The 20,417-nt window shown below is 54.3% G+C and overlaps 6 protein-coding genes across 9 annotated transcripts; 3 read left to right on the top strand and 3 right to left on the bottom strand.

Moving 5' to 3' along the window:
• Positions 1-3: 3 nt before the first annotated feature.
• Positions 4-2,061, bottom strand: LOC105700816 (RNA-binding protein with serine-rich domain 1-B). Its single transcript, XM_012427003.2, has 4 exons — positions 1,802-2,061; positions 1,567-1,695; positions 954-1,492; positions 4-874 (listed from the first exon to the last, which is right to left on the bottom strand). Coding segments are annotated over exons 1-4 (960 nt in total). The 5' UTR covers positions 1,804-2,061; the 3' UTR covers positions 4-584.
• A 405-nt stretch (positions 2,062-2,466) lies between these two features.
• Positions 2,467-4,199, top strand: LOC105700817 (probable Bax inhibitor 1). The gene is made up of 4 exons (XM_012427004.2): positions 2,467-2,710; positions 3,046-3,347; positions 3,411-3,736; positions 3,825-4,199. The coding sequence occupies exons 1-4, from the start codon at positions 2,664-2,666 to the stop codon at positions 3,849-3,851; spliced, it is 702 nt and encodes a 233-aa protein (XP_012282427.1). The 5' UTR covers positions 2,467-2,663; the 3' UTR covers positions 3,852-4,199.
• A 55-nt stretch (positions 4,200-4,254) lies between these two features.
• Positions 4,255-8,987, bottom strand: LOC105700813 (RNA-binding protein cabeza). Of its 3 annotated transcripts, XM_012427002.2 has the most exons (9): positions 8,788-8,987; positions 8,176-8,290; positions 7,925-8,112; positions 7,749-7,854; positions 6,705-6,736; positions 5,547-5,689; positions 5,089-5,441; positions 4,726-5,010; positions 4,255-4,571 (listed from the first exon to the last, which is right to left on the bottom strand). In XM_012427002.2, exons 1-9 carry the CDS (start codon positions 8,798-8,800, stop codon positions 4,532-4,534), a joined length of 1,275 nt encoding a protein of 424 aa, XP_012282425.1. In that variant the 5' UTR covers positions 8,801-8,987; the 3' UTR covers positions 4,255-4,531. The 3 variants fall into 3 exon arrangements, with proteins under 3 accessions (XP_012282425.1, XP_012282424.1, XP_012282423.1); XM_012427001.2 differs by having other exon boundaries at positions 6,705-6,733; positions 7,925-8,290; positions 8,788-8,986; XM_012427000.2 differs by having other exon boundaries at positions 7,925-8,290; positions 8,788-8,985.
• A 518-nt stretch (positions 8,988-9,505) lies between these two features.
• Positions 9,506-11,315, top strand: LOC105700818 (translocon-associated protein subunit gamma). Its single transcript, XM_012427006.2, has 4 exons — positions 9,506-9,761; positions 9,959-10,086; positions 10,158-10,249; positions 10,321-11,315. The coding sequence occupies exons 1-4, from the start codon at positions 9,632-9,634 to the stop codon at positions 10,517-10,519; spliced, it is 549 nt and encodes a 182-aa protein (XP_012282429.1). The 5' UTR covers positions 9,506-9,631; the 3' UTR covers positions 10,520-11,315.
• Positions 11,316-12,397: 1,082 nt separating this feature from the next.
• On the top strand, positions 12,398-16,854 carry LOC105700819 (troponin C). Of its 2 annotated transcripts, none has more exons than XM_012427008.1 (6): positions 12,398-12,591; positions 13,438-13,468; positions 15,119-15,262; positions 15,337-15,456; positions 15,753-15,884; positions 16,484-16,854. In XM_012427008.1, exons 1-6 carry the CDS (start codon positions 12,589-12,591, stop codon positions 16,510-16,512), a joined length of 459 nt encoding a protein of 152 aa, XP_012282431.1. In that variant the 5' UTR covers positions 12,398-12,588; the 3' UTR covers positions 16,513-16,854. The 2 variants fall into 2 exon arrangements, with proteins under 2 accessions (XP_012282431.1, XP_012282430.1); XM_012427007.1 differs by having other exon boundaries at positions 12,398-12,612; positions 16,484-16,851.
• Positions 16,855-17,000: 146 nt separating this feature from the next.
• LOC105700811 (NCK-interacting protein with SH3 domain) lies at positions 17,001-20,412 on the bottom strand. The gene is made up of 9 exons (XM_012426997.1): positions 20,204-20,412; positions 19,813-19,997; positions 18,896-19,753; positions 18,615-18,817; positions 18,432-18,535; positions 18,142-18,360; positions 17,910-18,082; positions 17,724-17,821; positions 17,001-17,642 (listed from the first exon to the last, which is right to left on the bottom strand). Exons 1-9 carry the CDS (start codon positions 20,226-20,228, stop codon positions 17,552-17,554), a joined length of 1,956 nt encoding a protein of 651 aa, XP_012282420.1. The 5' UTR covers positions 20,229-20,412; the 3' UTR covers positions 17,001-17,551.
• Between the last annotated feature and the right edge of the window lie 5 nt (positions 20,413-20,417).

Genomic DNA, 20,417 nt, shown 5'->3' with positions numbered 1-20,417 from the left:
CAATTTGCGTCAATAGTCCGTGTTCTTCATTCATTGTCATTCGTTCGGGATACATTGGTGTCGAGGGTGCGCGAGAGGTTAGTTCGACGTGCTCGAACGTTTTGCCGCGGTAACGGTAAAAAAAAAAAACGAAGCGGCGGGACTTCTTGAAATGGTTCCGCGCCGCTATCGAACATGTCGCGACGAGTATCGTAACCTGGACGCGGGACGCGTGAACCTCGCGGACTCGATTATTTTTAATCGGAACTCTTGCGGTAGAACGGAAGAGGTAAGATAAGGGATACTCTATATATCTCGGCATTCGATATATTGCTATATCGCGTCGCCCTTTCGAGCGAGGTCAGAGGGACGGGACGAAAACAGCCCCCGAGTTCCCCTTCTTCCGGTTCTGCCGATTTTATGGTCCGATCAACGGGCGCGGGTCGCGCGTCCCACGTGGGTAGTTCGAAACGAAGAAGAGGGACGCGCCGGCAAGGCTTGCACTCGCCTCGAGGTGAGTCTCTTCCGGGGAGTCTCGGCGCCCGGGTCGGCGAGCGAACCTCCACCCGCGCGAAAAGTTCCGTCAAGCTTGGCCAACCGGGCCGTTATCGGGAACTGCTGGAGCTGGACCTGGTATAGCGTCGGTGGCGATGGCGAGGGTTGTTCGGTGGGCTTCGCGAACGCGTGCGGGGTCGCCGACGGGGAGGTCGGGGGCTTCTGCGGCGGTTGATGGGCGGTGAACGTCGACGGTACCTAGGTGGAGAATTTCTTCCTCCGCCGCCCCACCTGGGTGGTGGCCTCCTTCCCATGATCGGGGACATCCTTCGCATGGGCGGTGGTCGGGGCTTCGGAAGGAGCACCGGCGCGGCGGTGATCTCTTGCCCATCTATTTGTCCTGTATTAGCCAACGGAGAGTTTGAGGTTAATTCATGCGACTCGGTTAAAGGGTTCGATAGACCCTGGTTTTTGCTTACCTCCGTCCATGTGCTTCATCGCATTTTCTGCTTCGTCCGCCGTTTCGAACTCCACGTAGGCGAAGCCTCGACCGTGGTTAGGGTGTAGCTTGTCCACCGCGAAGTCTATCATCTTGATCTGACCGTACGTAGAGAAAATCTCCATGACGTGGTCCTTGGTGACGTTGCGAGTCAGGTGGCCGATGTGAATTTTGGTGGGTCTGGGAATGGGTGAGCGTTCCCTGCGTTTCCTGCGGGGAGATGGTGACCTGGAACGCCCCTTTGGCTTAGGCTTTTCCGCTACGGAGTTGCCGCTCTTCTTCTTCTCCTTTTCTCGCTCCCGCTCCCTTTCGCGTTCTCTCTCCTTCTCGCGCTCCTTCTCCTTGTTCTCGTGTCTGCGGGATGCATCGGCACTCTTGCTACGACTGCGCTTACGTCCCCTGTCTCTGGAACTGCTCGAGCTGCTAGACGAGCTGCTCGAAGAACTGCTCGACGAGGAGCTGGAACGAGAGCTGATCCCGCTACTGGAACTAGATGACCCGGAGCTGCTGTCCGAGGAGCTACAAACGGTATCAAAGGCCCTCGTGTACCTCGTCGGAGGGAAACCAGGGATCGGTGAGTGAATTCTACGTACCTACTACCACTGCTCGAAGACGACGCGGCGCGTTTCTTCCTCTCCCTCTCCCGTCCGCGGTCCCTCTTATTCTCCTTATCGGTGGCCTCGGAGTCGCTTTTTCCAGTGCTGTCTTTGCGGCTGCGAGTCCTGCAAATCGAACGCATCGTCAAACCGAATGCCTTGAATTGCACGCGCGCGCGCGAGCACGGACGCAAGTTTGCGGTTATACGAGGCGACGTCGCCGAGTACTCACATGACTCAAACTTAAGCCTAGTAGTTGTCAATCGTAAAATATTCTTCCTTCCAGGCGGTGCGTCGTTTATTTTCCGGCGCGCTAGGCCGATTCACGGGCTCCTGGGTGCCCGAAATCAATATTTTCCCTGAATCGCTTTGGTCGTTTCCGAAATATCCGCCATATTGCACTCGGTTGCGGTTAAATCGTGCGCCTGGCTGTTCCTCCGCGAGGTGTCGCTACTCGCTGTCGTCTGGGATTTCCCTTGGGCCGGTCCAGGGGAATCGACCAATCGCGAGCGAGAAGTACCTGGTCGGCCAATGACCGCCACCCAAGGTGCGTACGTGCCCCACGAGCCGCAAACGGGGGACGAAGATGAATTGGGAGATTGCTCACGTGCAGGGTCGCACGATCGCGTTGAGAAAAAAAATTGCAGCCCCTCGTTCGATAGACCAATTTGATGGAAAGGACCTTTCCTATGGAGACTGCGAGTGGCTCGCGCACTTACTCCCAATGGTAGTCCAACTCAGAGATAAGTTGGGAGCATGGATGAGTTAGATTCCTAAGTTGGCCTCCATTGGAGGAACGTGCATCAGCCGCCTGCATGCTCCACCGAGGGCAGCACAGAACGCATCGCGCGACCTTGCTCGTGAGCAATCCCGAACTCTTCTCTGCGGGGGACGCGCGGGTGCAATCATAGCCGACGGCGCACGCACACAAGTTCGAGGAGTATCTCTGACGTGTCCCAAAAGGACGGAACCACTTCTGCGACTCACGTTCGGTCTCGATCTACGTTCTCAAATTGAAAAGAGCTAGTGATCGGTGAAAACCCGTGCAAGCGCGAGACTCGACACAATCCACGAGAAGGGCCGACACCTCCACGATGGCGACCACTCTGAGGAATTTCCTCAATACCTGCGGGAACAGCCTGTAAGTTCCTCGGCATCCATCGGTTCCGGGGACCTCGAGGAAAGAAAAAAGTGACATGTTTACAAAATCCGCGCGATATACGCCTCTCCTTCGCGCGGCGCGTCGTCACCTTTGTCACCTCACCTGACGCCTAACCTTGGTGATGTAACGCCTTTAAGTTGAGGAACTTTCGAGCAAACGCGATGCCTTCGTCGTTCGTTAAGACGTCTTGCGCTTTCTCTGGCCTGAGAACGTCGCTTGATTTTCCTGGGAGAGCGATCTCCACGTTCCGGTCATCCTATGCCTAATTGTATTTTTAACCTATCAGGTACTACTATGGTTCCGTCGATTTTCAGGGATGCACCACTGAGGCAGCACCTGAAGAACGTTTATGCCTGCCTCGCCATGTCCACCTTGACCTTTGCGGCAGGAGCTTATGTTCATCTGTACACGGAAATTCTCAAGGGAGGACTGCTGATGAGCCTCGGAGCCTTGGGGCTCCTCATCGCGCTGTTCGGCACTCAAGATGACGGGAAGAATCGGATGCGTAGGCTCTCCTACCTCCTAGGATTTTCTTTCCTCTCCGGTCTGGGAATGGGCCCCACGCTCGAGGTAGTCATGAGCATCGATCCCAGCATAGTGATGACGGCAGTGTTGGGTAAGTATCGACATAGATTTTAAGAACGTCCCGTGAAAGCTATCGTGAACGTTCTTTTCTCAGGCACGGCTGTCATCTTCGTGTCGTTCAGCCTCTCCGCGCTTTTTGCAAAACGTGGTCAGTGGCTCTACCTGGGTGGTGCCCTGATGGGCACGCTGAACTTCTTGCTCCTTCTGTCGATCCTCAACTTCTTCTTCCGTTCGAGCCTGATCTACCAGGCACATCTGTACCTGGGCTTCTTCCTGATGTGCGGGTTCATAATCTACGACACGCAGCTCATCGTCGAGAAACACGCGATGGGCAGCACGGACTTTATTCTCCACTCGTTGGATCTCTTCGCCGATTTCGTAGGCGTGTTCCGCCACCTGCTCGTCATTCTCACCCAGAAGGTAACGAAGCCCTGACTTAACCAAAACGATCTAATCCTCCGTAGCCTCTACCGACGAGCGCTTACGTGAACCGTTCCTCCTGCTTCAGACGCAGCAGAACAACCGCAAGGAGTAAACTCGACGAGCGGTCAACGGCGGCGTTCTTTCACGGCATTCAATTATAAAAAAAAATCCATAAACTAAAGGTCTTCATCCGATCCTATCCATGCGTAGTTAAAACGGCGCGTTCGCTGGCAAAAGGGAGAGGAAGGCGAGCACATCACCGACTCGGAAGGAGGGACGTCGGGCGTCCCACGGAAGAGCGGTGTACTTATCTCTGGTAAACGGGAATCGGAGGGGTTAGGACGTAAATTCTCTTCCTCGCGTCTCCGGGCAGGCGCGCCCATGGAGAACACTCATCGGAACCATAAAAATCCACTGTACTTGTATTTTTATTCGTCAATAAACGGAGCTCTCCAGTTAACCCGGCCTCGTCGCGGCGGTCGTCCTCGGGAAGGAGGTTAGGACGTCCCTCTCGGTTACGAACTAAAGACCTTATCCTTTATTAAAATCTAACTTTACACGGACGGGCTCGGGCCCCGTCAACGAGTACAAAAGAAAGTCGCCGAGGTGCCTCGGATGGTCTCGGGGAGAAGAGGAGAAAGCGAACGTTACGCGTATCTCTCCGGGTGGGGTGGTGTCGCGTCGTTGCGTATGTGTACATATAAAAGGTGCGAGTCCGTCGGGAGCGTCGAACGGCGGCGGCCTCCTCCGCTGCGCGCACCCCGTTCAACTCGTCAGGGGTCCCTCTTTCCTTCAGTAGGGACGCTGGCGATCCCTGTCTCGGTCCCCTCGGCTGCAACAAAGATCACCCTGAGTACTCCGCTCCTCGACGATCGATCCGGCTTCCGCCCTCTCCCGTCGCGAATCCCGCGGGAAACGTCCTCGACGGGAGCGAAAGCGAGGCAAACTGCACCAGTTCCGCTCGACGAGCGTCCTGGACCTCTTACCCGCCGCCTCCTCGCATGGGTCCCCCGCGTCCTCCGCGACCCCCGCGGTCGCCACCGCGGAATCCGCCTCTGCCTCGGTCGCCTCCACTTCCTCTGCCTCCCCGGTCTCCGCGGAATCCTCCGCCTCGACCTCCGCGGTCGCCGCCTCCTCGACCCCTGCCTCCTCCTCCACCACCACCGCCGCCCCCGCCGCCGCCACCGGCGCCCTCGGGCTTGGAGCTCTTGCAGAGGTTGCACTGGTCGCGCCAGGCGAAGTTCGTGTTACCGCAGTCGGGGTTGGTGCACCTGCGGGAACGTCGGGAATAATTAGGACGAGTCCTCCGAGAGGCAACGTCAAGGGGAAGCTCGGGGAACCCGACCGACCTCCAATCGCCACCGCGACCCCCGCGGTCGTCGCCGCTGCCGCCGCCTCCCCCGCGGTGGTCGTCCCTGTCGCCTCCTCCTCCGCCACCTCGGGAGAAGCCTCCTCCGCCTCTGCCGCCCCCGCGACCTCCTCCTCGGCCCCCGCCCCCACCTCGACCGCCCTGCCAGCTGCTCTTGTGCTGGGCGATCTGCACCTTGATCGTGCTCCCCTTGAAGTCCTTCCCGTCGAACCAGCTGATCGCGGAGCGCGCCGCGTCCTGGTCGTCGTACGTCACCGTCGCCTCGCCCTTCGGCTTCCCGGTGTTCTTGTCCTTGTACATCCAGATCTTCGGCTTGCCGGTGCGCTTATCGTTCTGCGGAAGAAACGGACACCTTGGAGATCGAGCTCCCGGGCCGCACGAAAACCTCACCCCGCCCCGGAGGAACGCCTCCGGGAGAGGACCTTGGTCAAGGCCTACCTTGATCAAGCCGATGGCCCCGAAGTGCTGGCAGATCTCCTCCTCGGATATCGAAGGGTCCATCCCGGAGACGAAGATGGTGTCTTCCTGGACGACCATCCCGTCGCCGCCGCTGCCGCCGCCTCCGTTACGGTCGTAGCCCCCTGCAACGACGCGAGATTAGAACCTTCCTTCGGCCGCTCTGGGAGCATTTCACTTCGCCCTATGTTTATAGCTCGACTACCCTCCGGAAAAAAGGCCACCTGACGGCACTATGCGCGAATGACTTTGGAACTCGCGGTTTATATCCCCCCTGCCTGCTCCTCGTCCCAGGAGCCCAGGGGCTCGTACCCTCGAGGAGCGACTCTCTCGACGGGACGTCGGAAGGTCCGCTCGAAGTGCGAGCGTCCAACGTGTTATCTATTCGTATCTCTCGGTATACATCTAATGTTTTATAGGATATGTATCGTGGCACATGTATCAGGACGACGAGCGACGGAGATGCCGATCACCGTCCGTCGTCTCGCCCGGTCGTTCCGGGCCCAATCGACCTGGCCTCGTTGAACGTGGTCGACGCTCGCCGACCCTTTTCTCCTCCTCGGGCTCTTTACCGATTGACCGCGACCAAGACCCCCTCGCACCGAGATTTACTTCGTTACACACCTTACTCGTTACTCTTTACATTTTCGTCTTTACCCTGGACCCTAACCTGCCGCCTCGCAGGCGCGAGATGCGACCTCCCGCAGCCATGGTCGGGTTCGAAGATGGGAAAATAATGCGGAACAAAACCGGAAGTAGAAGGAAGATGGAAGAGACAGAGAGTGCAAGGAATATATAAAACACGTACATCATACGGGGAGACGAGAAAAATGTAGGAACTGGAGGAAGTCAAGGAATCTGCCGATCCCTCGTCGACCGGGAGGACGAAGGTAGACGGAGCAGGAAGGAAATAGAGAGAGAGAGAGAGAGAGAGAGATACACCTCGGACAATGGGCGCCGCGTCGCGGGGGACCGACCGGAAGGCTGCGGTCGGCAAGTGTCGCGCGCGCCTGACTTTAAAAAATCGAACAACCTCGGATACATAGTTTAAGGTAGAATCTAGATTAGGAACGGTAAATAATTAGAGAGAGTTAATGCGTGAATAGCACCAGACCAGTACAGGCAGTCTGGTGCATTTACCTTTGTTATAACCACCACGGCCACCGCCACTGCTAAAACACAGAAGCAGATATACCAATGAGTCGACTCATGGACACAGAGACTGATCGATCTTTGGATCGATTCGCATCGGTGATCCCAAGTATTCGGGGCAATGGAGGCGCTCGCAGCCCGCTCGTGCTCCTTCGGTTGTACCTGCTTGCATACATGAGTGCGAACATGTTGCGAACCGCGGCTCGGAACCTCCCTGCCCGAATGCCCGACTGCCTGCCTGCCTGCCTACCTGCCTATCCCCGGGTTCGACCCCCCCGTCGGCGTCGGGACGGTCGCGAGTACCTGCCTAGCCCCCCTCTTAGTCGCCTTTTAGCCCCCTTAGCCCCCGGAATCTGATTCGTCCGTTTAATCGTCCGTTTGGTCGTCCAATCGACAGTTTCCGTTTGGTCGTCCGTCCGATAACGTCCCGAGCGATACGTTGAAGAGGCAATCCGCAAAACAAAGTGACTCGCGATCTCCACCGGTTCTCCGAGCGACCTCGATTCCCGAATCTCGAAAAAAAATTAATATATCGGGAAAAAAATCGCGTACGCGTCGCGATGGTGCACTGAGTCCAGTAATCGCGGCCCGGATCATCCTCGAGTGGTCGCCCCGTGGAAAGGAAGAAGAAGCAGAAGAAGAAGCCGAAGAGGAAGACGCGGACAGATGTCGGAGAAGGTATCGCGCGCGACCCTCGTCCCGTCGTTCGTCGGTTTTAATCCTGACCTTACCGTTATTATACCTTGTGCGTTAAACCTGTAGGCACACTTTAAAGAACATTAACGCCCAGGGGGCACAACAGACCAGTCACAAATGTAAAGACAGATGCACAGTAATCGTTACTATTCATTCTTCATACCTCCGTAGAAATCCCTCGAGAGTTCACTCGGTGCCCGAGACCACTAAGGGCTCGTGGACTTAACGCTCGTCTCGGTTACTCCTTATCGAATCGATTCCTCTTTCATTTTGGTTACACCATAGCTCTTTAACGATCCTCCGTTATCGACTAGCGTATGGAATGTGGGAACTTACTTGTAGCCTCCACCTCCGCCTCCGGAACGGTCGCCGAATCCGCCGCGATCGCTACCGTATCTACCTCCTCCGCCGCCACCGCCTCCTCCGCCACCTCCGCCTTGACCTGTCGAAAAGGAACGTTGCATCGGAAGGCTGTCAAGATCGCGAGACTAGAGGGATTCGAGCCGACGCACCACCGCCGTATCCTCCTCCGCTGCCACGACTGTATCCACCTCCTCCGCTGCCTCCGTAACCACCTCCGTAGCCCCCACCTCCGCTGTTGCCGGAGCTACCGCCGTAACTACCCTGGTAGCTGGACTGATTTTGACCCTGGCCGTAATCCTGGCCACTGTTGCCGCCACTGCCTCCGGTGCCTCCACCGCTGCTGGTATTGTAATTATTGTAACTACCGTAGTTCCCGGCACTCGGAGGCGGTTGGCTATACCGATTGTAGCTTCCACCACCGGTCGAGGGTGGAGGGTAGGACGTATCCTGTCCACCGGTAGCAGGCGGGGGCTGGCTGTACTGATTGTACCCCTGCTGCTGATAACCGGAATACTCTGCAAACGGTTAAGGATGTAAACGTCGAGCCAAAGCGGCAAATGAAGCTCCTCCGTCCAGAAGCCCTTTACACCCTGGACCTTGGAGGTTACATAAGTACGCATCAAAGGTAAATAACTACACCCTAATTTTCCCTGTCGAGTACTTTGAAGCATATAAACGTGAAATTTATGGCATTTCAATGAATAGCCCTCCATTATTGGCGAGTCGACGAGTGCCACCAAAAATGTACCGCGAGATGCGTCCGGTCGGCATTAAACGACACCTGTTCCAGACAAATTACGATTTTCAAGTTCCCACTGAATGTAGAAATTATTTCTAGGGGTTATAAACTATTCGAAAAACTAGGAGTGAGCTAACGAACGACATCGTGGCGGCCTCTCCGTGAGCCCCGCGAAAATCTTTCCCTCCTCGACGCGGCCCGCCCATGGACGCGATCATCCCCGTTTGTTGAGAAAACCCCTGGAGACGGACTCGTGGTGAGTCGAGTACTTACGGTTGTCCGTCATCTTGAATAACGTGTGCAAAACACGCGGGCCTCTGCCGGAAAGGAAGCCGCCAAGTGATCGTAATGGCGGGAAACCGACTCGGAAGCACTGGGACGCTTCTCGCTCGACCCCGCTGGGATCGCGTTGGTTCGCTGTGCGCCGGCCTCTTCTGCGACCAGCAACACCGAGGACGTCACCGACGCGCCACTCAACGCGAAGGTTGTCTCACCTTTAGCTGCGTCCGCATCGAGCAGGCCAATCGTGTCACGAGTCTTCCATAGATGGCAGCACTCGACACACCAAGTGGTGTCGCAAGATTCGTCGTTTCCTGCCTTGACTTAGAACATCTTCTAAAAATCGTCGAAATTCAAGAATTTAGAAACTAAAATATCTCGACCTACTTAGCAATAACCTTTTACGTAGATATTCCGACATTTTGTATTAACTCGTTTTCTTCTTAAATCGTCGAGCAGGTTTCCGCGAAACGAATCGCCCGCGCGAGCGGGAAAAGTGAAAATATTCACACAAGATGGCCGCTCGCGCGCTAAAGGTGAAGACATTCACACAAAATGGCCGTTCAAGCGTCAAAGCGTGTAATAAGTGTTTTTTCGATTCTAATTTACCGACGACCGTATTCCAAGCAGCCACTACTACCTCTGGTGAAGCGTCCTGGAATTACATACCGACATTCATTCGCCACGTGACGTCGCCGCGGACACGTCGAGCGACGTGCCGGAGAACTGCGTGACAGAGGGCGCGTATACCTGAAAGTTAACCCCAAAAATTTGCGTCTACGAGGCTGCTCAATCGCTGCACGTCGATAGCTTGAAAATTGTGAAAGAAAAGGGAACGATGTCTGGAAAATCGAAGGCATTTACGAAGGAAGAGGAACTCCTGCTGCAGGATTTCTCGAGGAACGTTTCTACCAAGTCTTCCGCCTTGTTCTACGGGAATGCGTTCATCGTGTCGGCAATTCCCATCTGTAAGTTGATTCAAAATTTCTAAGTTAAAACGTTCGGTTTGTATACCATTTTTCATGGGTTCCAGTGGAAAATGTGTAAAGTTTAGTTGTTCTTAATTTGCTACTATGTAGTGCCCAATGTTATAAGTAGGTATAGGTATTTGAGGTTAGAACCGAAAGGATCCTTACATATCTTAAATTCTCTTCGTGTGCCACAGGGCTGTTCTGGAGGATTCATCTTATCGACCTGTATGCCAGCTTGATCTCCTTCGTCGTGGTGACTATCGTGAGCACCTACCTCGTCGCCCTAGCTTACAAGAACACGAAGTTTGTCTTGAAACATAAGGTAAGTCTTAATGAGCGAGTAGTTGATGGTTACATTGGTATAGTGGTTATTTCATAAATATTAATTAACAGATTGCGGTGAAACGAGAGGATGCAGTCACTCGGGAGATGAGCCGCAGGCTGGCAGAGGACAAGAAGATGAGTAAAAAAGAAAAGGACGAACGGTAGGGGCATGGACTTTAAATTATTTCCAGCGAGATAGGATACAGGTGTTAATACATTATTCTCCTCTTAGGATCTTGTGGAAGAAAAATGAAGTTGCTGACTACGAAGCCACGACGTTCTCCATCTTCTACAACAATGCCATTTTCCTGGCACTCGTAATACTTTCGTCCTTCTATGTGCTTAAGACCTTCACTCCTGCCGTCAATTACATACTGTCGGTGGGCATAGCGAGCGCTCTATTGGCACTACTGTCCACCGGCTCTCAGTAAATCGAGAGAAGCATCGACTACATTCCTATAGTTAAGTTTTTTCACCCGACATTTTGAGACGTGTATAAATCCGTGATATGAAAGGAACACTTTTATTTATTCAACGCGACTCATGCCAAGATCTATTTGCAATCTTAATCTCAAGAAGTCATCCACAGCGAGTTCCATTAGTCAAGCTATCGTACGCCTCCGATCGCTGTGCACATGACCACCAGCTGGTGCATTCAATTCTATGCCTGAGGTAAGGCACCAAGGACAATACATAAGCTCCCTCTGCGTGGAGTTCTCTACGTGCCCACCGAGGGAATATCACAATCACTTCGGAAGACTGTATTGTCTACGAGGGATATTATTAGCCAAACAAACCTCAGCCCGATGCAGCAACATTGGACCGATGAGAGCACTCCGACCGAATCGCAACCCATTTTCTCTGGCCCGGATTCTGCGGTGTCCAAGGGGGAGCAACTTCGCCCTGGCCCCTGAGTTTCTAGCCCGTTGGGTACGTCTACGAAACCTCGCCGATACTCGGCGTTTACGAGCGTCAGCTTTATGGACCCGATGCTAAATCTTGGACGCGTTGGACCCGGGCCAACCGTTAATCCGGGGAACTCCAGTCGAACGAGGAACAGCAAGGAATGCAAGACGAGCACATAAACGTCAACCAAAGGGATCTTTCGAGTCCTCGAGATCCTCAACGGGCGATTACGGTACTCTCCTCGAAGCTCCCTTTTGCGTTCGGGATCGCCGAGGATGATTTTATTTAAATGCGATGACAATAAAGCCAGGAAAATTCGTAGATGGTAATAACGATTTATTTAAACCGTACCGGCGAGTCTCGTCGGTCGGAGCTCTCTCGGCCCCGTGGAAGAGGTCACCGCCGATGGCGAGGATGCCGCAATTAACGTTGTCAATAATTTTCAGTGACTCGAGGGTGCACCTGGCAGCTGCGGCGACGTCTTCGCCGGATCTATACGAGCGTCTAAAGAGCTCGTCGAGAGAGGAAGATCAACGACGACTCGCCGGCAATAAATTAGGGCGAGAGCACCGAGGCGAGTTCCCGCTCGAATAAAGCGGTTTCCGGGAATTCGCGGATCCGCGGCGCCCGGTTTACTGGCACCCGACCACGGGCGCATTTGCGCCTCGAGGCGAGCCCTTCCGCCTGTCGAAATGCCCGGAAAAAGCGCTGGCAAGGAATCTCCGGAACATTCGGGGGAACCCATGCCGCGGAGGCGGCGGGGCCGCGACAGCTGCGGAAAACGCCGCGTCTCTGGCCAGAGGAGCAGGCCTTGCGAAATGGCGGATTATTCCGGAGGATCGCGCGCGCTCTCGGAATAATCGTCCAGGCGCGCCCGAGGACCTTGGGAATCGGGGACGACCCCTCGGCGAGAATCGCAGAAGGTGGTCGGAAATCGAGCGGGATTTTCGGCCGACCTTGGAGCGCGGAAGACACGTCGGGATTGGCATCGTTCCTAGAGCCCACCCACGGCGTCCATTGTGTCTTCTCCGTCTCCTCCGTGTCTCCGTCACCGCGGTTCCAGGTCCTGGGGCGCGAGAATTCAAGGATGAAAAATACAGGGCTCGCCCCCTCGCCCCCCTTGGCTTCGGACTCACCGGAAATAGCGTCGGCGGAGAGAGGGCGCCCCGACGAGGGGGCACCGGGGGCACCCTGGGTGCCCCGGGTCCCGTCGAGGCGGCCGCTCGGACGCTCGACCGCTCGGCCGAGAATAGCTCGGCTCGGCCCGCTCGATCGCTCGATTGGCTGGAGCGGCCGCGGGGAGGGTCCTCTCCCTCCGCCCGGGGACTTCCTGGCGGGCCGAGGAGGCCGTCCACGCAACCGCTATATCCTCGGGGCCGGATCTTATTAAGGGGCCTCGGCCCCGCAGGAAGGCTCAGTGCCGTCCTGGAAAGAGCCTCTCGCGAGTCGCGCTTTCGTGCCCTCTTCGACCCCGGCAAGCCCCGCGAACCGCCCTCGAGGAACCTCCCTCTCTACCCCCGTGATCGCTCTCGAATTCGGGCCCCCCTCGCCCTAGAAACCGCCCCCGAAACCGCCCTCGAAACCGTCCTCGACGATGGTATGTTCTATCGATGAAATCGTAAGTCGTCGCCCTGGTAAAGGACACCAACTTCCGCTCGTTACTCTGATCTTTCTCTTTCCTCCTGTGATCGATCTTCTCTCCTCCCCCTAAACTCCTGGGGAGAGGAGGTGCACCGTGTTCCTCGCGTACTACCGGTGTTTATGTGTGTGGGTGAATGTGCGGCCGAGCGAGGTCCTGTCTTCTTTCCTGTGCTTGTCACATAATTCGGCGTTTCAGTTTTATTGCTTATTCGAAATTATTATTTTTTTATTATACTCCCGGGTAACGAATTCACCGAATGCCGTCCTTGCTCGAGTTTGAGCTAACCACCTGTGCACCTGCGAGCGTGGACGCGACGAATTTTCTGGCGGCACCCGTTTTGTCTATCCGGTCTTCCGGGTTAACTCTTGACGTTTCTTCGTGGATTCGGACGGATCTTTTAGAGCATTCGGGACGTCATTAGCGGAGCCCAGTTCCTTTTGACAGCCGACGTCGCGACGCCTCTTTGACGGGTCGGTGACGGCTCGTTGACGGATCCCACTGTAAACTGGTGTCTCGCTTGTCCGATTTCTCCAAATCTTTCCACCGTTCCTTTCGGAAAAAAAATTTTTTCCTGGCTTAACACTCTCATCGCGCGTTCGTGCACGAGCATGTCGACGTCGAGGAAGCGTCGCGCCGCGGATGCTAATTTAGAATTTCGTACGATTAACCCTTTCGGTGCCACGGGCTCGCGGAGACGCGTTAAAGGCACTTCGCTCCGATCGGGCCGACTAACTCGCATCCCTCGTTTACGTCTCGAGGAAGGCCCTTCTAATCCTTTCCATTTTTTCTTTCCATCCCCAGGCCGACGAGCTGCCCGCGGAGCAGATCGCTGGTACGTACCCGGAGGCAGTTTCGACAAGACCCATCGACCAACGATAAATAACCCTGGACCCTGAAGACCACCCCTTGCTTATACCGACGCTCTCCTAGGAAGCGGAGAACCGACCCCTCGGGTACCAAGGGCGAAAATCAATTTTAAATCGATCCTCGAGACTACCGATAAGAATCCCGGGAAGACCTCGACGCTCGTCCGCAAAAGGTTTATTCGGGCACCTCTGGTGTATTTAAAATTAATATCTATTCAATTGTTTATAATTTATATATCAGCTTATGTTCGAGACTTCGAGTTGGCGAGCCCTGGGGTGTCCGGATCGAGGTTTCCGCTAGAATCGAGGGTACCCGAGCGCTCGAGCGGTTCGTTCGATTTTATTATACATCGATTCGCGGGGTACCGGGGCCACCTCGGGTGGAGTATCTTTTATTCGGCTTGCCGAGCCACCTCTCTCCACTATCGGATCCGGCGCTAGGGGCGGATTAAATTTAGAAGCCTGCCTTCGCGGTCGCTCGCTGCTCGAGTAAGCCCCATTTACGCGTTCCCGAATATCGCCGTGCCAGTCTCTATCTTTAGTCCTTCTTTATACCCGTTGAACGAGCGGTTACGCACGTCGTGGAGCCCTTAAGCCGGGTCGGACGGTGTCGGATTTAATTTCTCTCGAGCTCGGTCCTAGGAGAGATCGTTTCTGTCATGGACGTAGGATGCAAATACCAGCCTTCGCGATCAAATCGGGTACCACCTTTGCAATCGTCCTACGTCCATGTCGAAGACGCCCAAGTTTGGAATCGAGGGGTACCGGCTTAAGGTATCGAGTGACGATCGAGTACCACCGAAATAAATGTAGACTGGCACGAATCGATGTCATCCATGTATAACGAAGTGGCATCTTGTCTCTTGACGTGCCGCAAACCCTGACAGCAAGGCAGCGCGATTGTGGAATCAGCTGATCTTGGAAAAAAAAAGAAAATTCCTCAGGGGTAGCGGCGCGGCTTTTCGGCGCGATAAATTGGGGCGACTCGTCGGGGAGCGCAATTCCCCGAGTTCGATTAATGAACCGCCCGATCGGGGAGAGAACCACGAGCCAAATTAGCGCCGCGCCAAACCCGAGCGACCGGGGGGCATTAACATCGCTTCTAAATGCGAACGCCCTAGCTCGACTCTATCTCTCCCCCGGTAAACACCCAGAAATCATCGACCTGCGACCCAAGCCACGAATCGGGTCAGCCGCGGGGTCTTCGAGGGTTTAATTAAGCTTTGTCGCTTCGAGACCAGTTATGCGTACACTTAGGATCTAGATACTTAAATGATAGACTTTCGAGTGGTGCAACTATGTACTACCGGTTATACGCACGTTCGATGTCTATACATAGAGATCTAGACGCGGGACATTCGGGGATTCGGGCGCGGTAGATGGTGCAAGTCGAAAAGCGAGGGAAAGGACAGGGCCGGGGGGTGGCCGAAGGTGGAGGAAGGTGGAGGAAGGTGGAGGCTCCGGTGCGCGAAAATCGCCGGTCGAATCGGGAGCTGGCCTCGGGCCAAGCCGAGAGCGCTGGGAGGGAAGCTCCGGATTGGGCTTAGCTCGGGGTGGTCTTCAGCAGCGGAACCGTCGAGCCGCGAGAATGTTTAACGGGCTCCCCCTTTTCGAAGTTCTGCGCAAGGCCTTCGACAGCTTCGACAGGGAGAAGAGCGGAAGCATCCCCACCGACATGGTGGCCGACATCCTCAGACTGATGGGTCAGCCCTTCAACAAGAAGATCCTCGACGAGCTCATCGAGGAGGTCGATGCCGACAGTACGTACGATACCCGGAGCTCCTCTTCGGGGTGTGACCCTAGTGATACCGAGACGCTGCCTCTTCTTCTTCAGAATCCGGCCGACTGGAGTTCGAGGAGTTCGTCACGCTGGCGGCCAAGTTCATCGTCGAGGAGGATGCCGAGGCTCTGGAAAAGGAATTGAGAGAGGCGTTCAGACTGTACGACAAGGAAGGTAGGAGGATCCCCCGGGACCCCCGGTCGAGCGTTATTCCCGCCGAAAAGCGAGGCGGAAGTGTTCGGCGCCGTTCGGGGCGCGGAGGAAAAGGGATCCGCGATTCGGTCCCGTCCGGGCTCCGGGCGGATTCCCGCTTCTGCTCGACTTTATTGGCCCGGGGCCAATGAAACGGCACCTCGGAAGCCCTGGAAGCCGAGAGAGAAGCCGGGAATAGCGGCGGGAACCTCGCTCCTCTCTTTCTCTCGAGGGGAAATTCGCGGTTTTCCGCTGGTAATCGCTTCTCCTCTCTTCAGGAAACGGATACATCCCCACCACCTGTCTGAGAGAGATCCTCAGGGAGCTGGACGACCAGCTGACGGACGAGGAGCTCGACATCATGATCGAGGAGATCGACTCGGACGGTTCCGGCACCGTAGACTTCGACGGTAGGTTCGCTTCTTCCCCTCGTTTTCTCGAGCGAAAGAGCGGTCCCGACCGGGTCCGCTCGTTAATCTCCCGAGGACTTCCGGTGGGATTATCTGGAAGCTAAAAATCCACTCGGCGTGGCTGGAAAACGCTCGGAAGGTTCGCCGAGCGAAACGCGGGTTTATATTTATATCGACGTCAATAACTGGAGGGACTATTTCGGTCGAGAGTTCGGAGGTAAGCTCCGATGCCGTTCGTCGTCTCCCTCGTGCTTCCTGGGAAGAAGGAGAAGGGAGCTCCCTCTTCCTCTCTCCTCGGCGTTTCCTCGACGGGACTTCCTCGTCTACCGAGCCTGGAAGTAAAAATAGCGAGTCGAGGGGACCTCGAGGGGCGTGGAGGACGAGGAACAAAGTACTCGTTGGACGATGCCGGGATTTCGCAACCGCCGCCCGGAGGCACTTCCTGGTTCCTGAGATCGATGCCCACGTCCGTCGATCCAACCGTGACAATGGCGGTTCCGGGCCGTTTCGTTGGCAACCCTCCTCGAGATCGAATCCACCGCCGCATCTCCTAGAAACGAGGAGGATGATTAATCTTATACCTCGGGGTTTGCTTTCAGAATTCATGGAGATGATGACCGGAGAATAGTCCCGTAGTCCGAGGAGGAAGATACGTCCTGGCCGTGCCGACCGGAGACGAGGTGGCCCTCCGGGAAGCCCCTGCGTCGGGACCGGGGATCCCTCGGGAATCGTCGGGGTCATCCGGTGCTCGCGTCGTTCGGGACGACCAGGTTGCCGGAGAGTTGCTCTCGTTGCTTGTCGCGGCGTAGCCCCGTCCTCGGCGGCTCCTGTCCGCTCCCCTTTCGTATACGTGCCACTAAGGTTTACTACCACTTAAGGTCTCTCGCTACGTGTTAAACTTACACCGTGCTTGCTGAATTTTTCATGGACAGCATTTATTGTTATTAATAAAACTCACAAAACGTCCCAACGCGCGCGGCCCGAGGCCTTTCCTCGCCGCTATCGCCCCCTCGACTCTTCCGATCCCGACGCGATCCGCGGTCGATGATTCGTGATCCAGGACCGACGCAAAAAAATGCCACTCCAATAGCTTAGATTTGGAACACCGTCATAGGCTATATACGGATTATCGACTAGACTAAGATTTAAAACTGGATGCGCATGGATCGGCCCTTAAATCGGAGAACCGTTCGCCTCGTCTTCAGGGAATACAGGCGGCCCTATCGGCTCGCCATTTTCGTGCATTTAGAGGAACGTCTTCTTTCCTCGGATTCTCTTGCCGTCGACGAGGACGTTCCTTCTAATGACTAAGATAGCGTTTCGAGAGACTGGACAGTGGTACCGCCCTGTACGCGGTTCGTGGAGATTCACCCGCGCGGTATTTACAGGGATTTACAGGGGTCCAGAGGATGACCCTGGTCCCTTGGTCTACGACTACCGGGGAATGCCTTCGCTACGTGTGCGCGACTCCTTTGTGCCATGCAGGTAGAAGGTGAGTGCACCGGTGCGAGCCGAAGAGAGTGATAGGTAAATTGCCGGAGTCGAGTTCCCTAGATGTAGACGCCGAAGAGAGCGACCTAAACCAAGGTCTGCAGATCGTCGTCCTCGGGCTCCTTCGACAGCGTCCGCATTACCTCGACCACGGGGGTCGAGGTTTGCAACAGATGTCACATCTGGAAGAGGTGCGGGAACTCGTTCCCGATCTCGCGCACCAACTGCTGGTCCTCTTGGCTCTCCGACGTCTCCTCGCAGAATATTCTGCCAAGCGGATTTATTATTAATTATGTTATCGGGACATTAACCAGCGTTCCGTAGGACCGGCGGATCTTGAAATCGCACCTGGTGAAGCACTTCAGCAAGTCTTCCGAACGATGCCGGTGCTCGTCGTAGTTGGAGGTCCTCAGCACTCTACGACATAGCTCCAGGTACTGTCTGCGCTGTTTAGTCAGTTTATGAAGTAAGAAAAATTGGTTAAACGCTTCTTGTCGATATATTTGCAGAGAAGGTTGAGGTTGGAACCTTCACCTTGGTCCCTGGGAAGATGTCAACCAGTTGGCGCAGAATGATGTCGATGAGCACCTTGATGTCGTTCGTGTAGAAGAGCTGGGCCGTAGACTCGCTGCCGAAGAGGTCGACGAATAGCTTCAGGATCGAGTGCGGAGGTGCCGGCTGGTGGTCGAATATTCGAACGGGATCCTCTGTTAAGTTGAGAGTTCATTCCGCGAAATGCCGGGGCGAGATCGCAGCCGGGACTCACCTTCGCGGTTCAGAAGGAAGAGTATCTTCTCGGTGAAGGTCTTCGCTTGGGTTCGCTCCTTCAGGGCGGTCAGCACGATATTCTCGGAATTCGTAAACTGCAGGTTGTAGGATAAGATCAGGTTCAAAAATAGGTCCGGGATCTGGTCTTCTAGATCCGTGTCCGGAGGGTTCTCTATGAGATCCAGGAGGAAGACGACGAAGTCCGTACCCAGTTGCTCTGCAGGTTGATAGATCATCAAAGAATAAAATAAACCCTCGACGGGTCGTTTTGTATTTTATTTTACTCACCCAGGTGAGTGATCGGCATTGGCTCTCCCATGGAAAATATCATCGTGAGCAGGAGAGAGGAGTAATTTAACTTTGGCACGTTTCTGGGATTGCTTTGCATATCTCTGTTTCAGGGAACGAAAGGCACAAAGTTAGGGTAAACGGAAGATCACTTTGAATTTTCTTTGCACCAAGATTCGGTACCTTGCTAGTTCCATTGGTAGCACGCTGTTTAACATTATTGTAAGAACTACAGGGTCTAGGCTGCACATGACTCCGAAGGACTGTAGGAGCAGTTGTCGAATGGTCCATCGCGCTTCCATTTGGTAATATTGTACCAAAGTCGTTACTCCGTTGTACTGATCTATCCTCAACGCGTACCTGGAGATGTTCGCGTCCGCGTTGGTCTATAATTAAAAAATGGCGACGGGTAGTTCAAGGTTCTGCCTATTAATTATGTATCAAGAATATTAATTACATCCTACCAGTATCGATGTGAGTTCCTTGATGTACTCCACGATGATTGACTCATCTTCGTAAAGCATCCAACTTCTCTGTTGAGAATCCTCCTTGCAGGAAGCGAGTTCATTGAAAATTACTTTCAATCGATTTGCATCGTAAGTCTCTTCGATACTCATTTTGGACACATTTAACGGAGACTGGAGCTGGTTCAGGATAAGGTCGAAGTAATGGCTGACACTTTCTGGGAATATTTCCTGTAAGCTTGCGACTACTACGGTGACGGCCACTTTGGACATTTCGTAACTGAGCTGAGTATTTCGACGAACATCGTCCAACAATTGATAAGCCGTTGCAGAGTTGATGTCACATGAAACAGGAGAACTTTTGACCGGGGAGGAGCTGGGAGTTTGTTTCACAACGGTGTGAGAAGGACTCTTCTGTGCAGTGTCACTGACATTGAGCTGCGTCCTTTGAACTATCTCCGACGAACATTGTCTAGGAAAATGTCTGAACCTATCTTCTGTGGACATTCTTCGATTCTGGTCCAGCACCTGAGTATTATTGGAATCTCCTTCGTACCGTGGTCCAGATTGCGCAGTGCTTCCTGAGACGTTACTCGGTACCGATCCAGAGTCTCCATCCGAATTATCATGTGTCTTGCGAGGTGACGACTCTTTGCTCGGTGCAGAGCTTCCAAAATCTGGAGGCACCGGAGCCTGCTTTTTAGTCTTTCTATTAGACTCGGCCTGCCGTTTCTTCTCGATCAATCTCAGTAACAGGTCCTGCCTGTCAGCTTCGAGAGCAATGCCTTGTTTGCCACCTTCGCTCCGAACCTTTTTTATACACTCTTCCAGAAATTCCACCAGCACCTGTGGCTGCACCTGTGGCAACAAATTTCCTTGAATCTCCTGACCCTCTCTAGTCCCCTCCACCCACCTACCTTCACTGTCGTCACATAATTCGAGGGGATGTACCCTACTTGTCCGTTACTATTTACCACCTGCCACCAGTTACGTTGTTTGGTATTCGTCTGGTACAGAATAAAATAGTCGTGCTCCCGAAAGCTCAGGGTCTTAGCGAATGTTGCTTTAAAGTCGTACAATGCTTTCAGCATCTCATAATTCTCTGTTGGCAGTGACATTATGAATTAGCAATGGGATAGAAATTCATAAGTCATAGAAAATATGGACAATTTTTCCAGTACGTATCCTAAACGATCTGTCTACTATATTTTAACACGTCATCAATTTTTATCCCCAGGAAGATGTACGAAAATACGAAGAAATGTAGTAATTAACGTAGACGATTGGGAAGCTCCTCCGTGGACTCACCTAACCTGATATAATTGTCCCCCATTGTAGCAACAACGAATCAAGTGCAAAGTATACGCCGTTTGCGAGGGACAACGCCCACGAGGAAAGTAGATCACCTGGAACTACCGGCTGTTCGGCATTTCACTTTCATTTACGCTGGACTATTCATTTTTCTCATTTTTTGACAGCTCCGTTTCCACTCCGCGCACGTGCTTGGCGCAGTAGGAAGTTG

This window comes from Orussus abietinus, unplaced genomic scaffold, assembly GCF_000612105.2.
Source record: "Orussus abietinus isolate OABI.00-Male unplaced genomic scaffold, Oabi_2.0 scaffold9, whole genome shotgun sequence".
Classification (NCBI taxonomy): domain Eukaryota; kingdom Metazoa; phylum Arthropoda; class Insecta; order Hymenoptera; family Orussidae; genus Orussus; species Orussus abietinus.
This window is presented reverse-complemented; position numbering and strand designations above follow the sequence as displayed.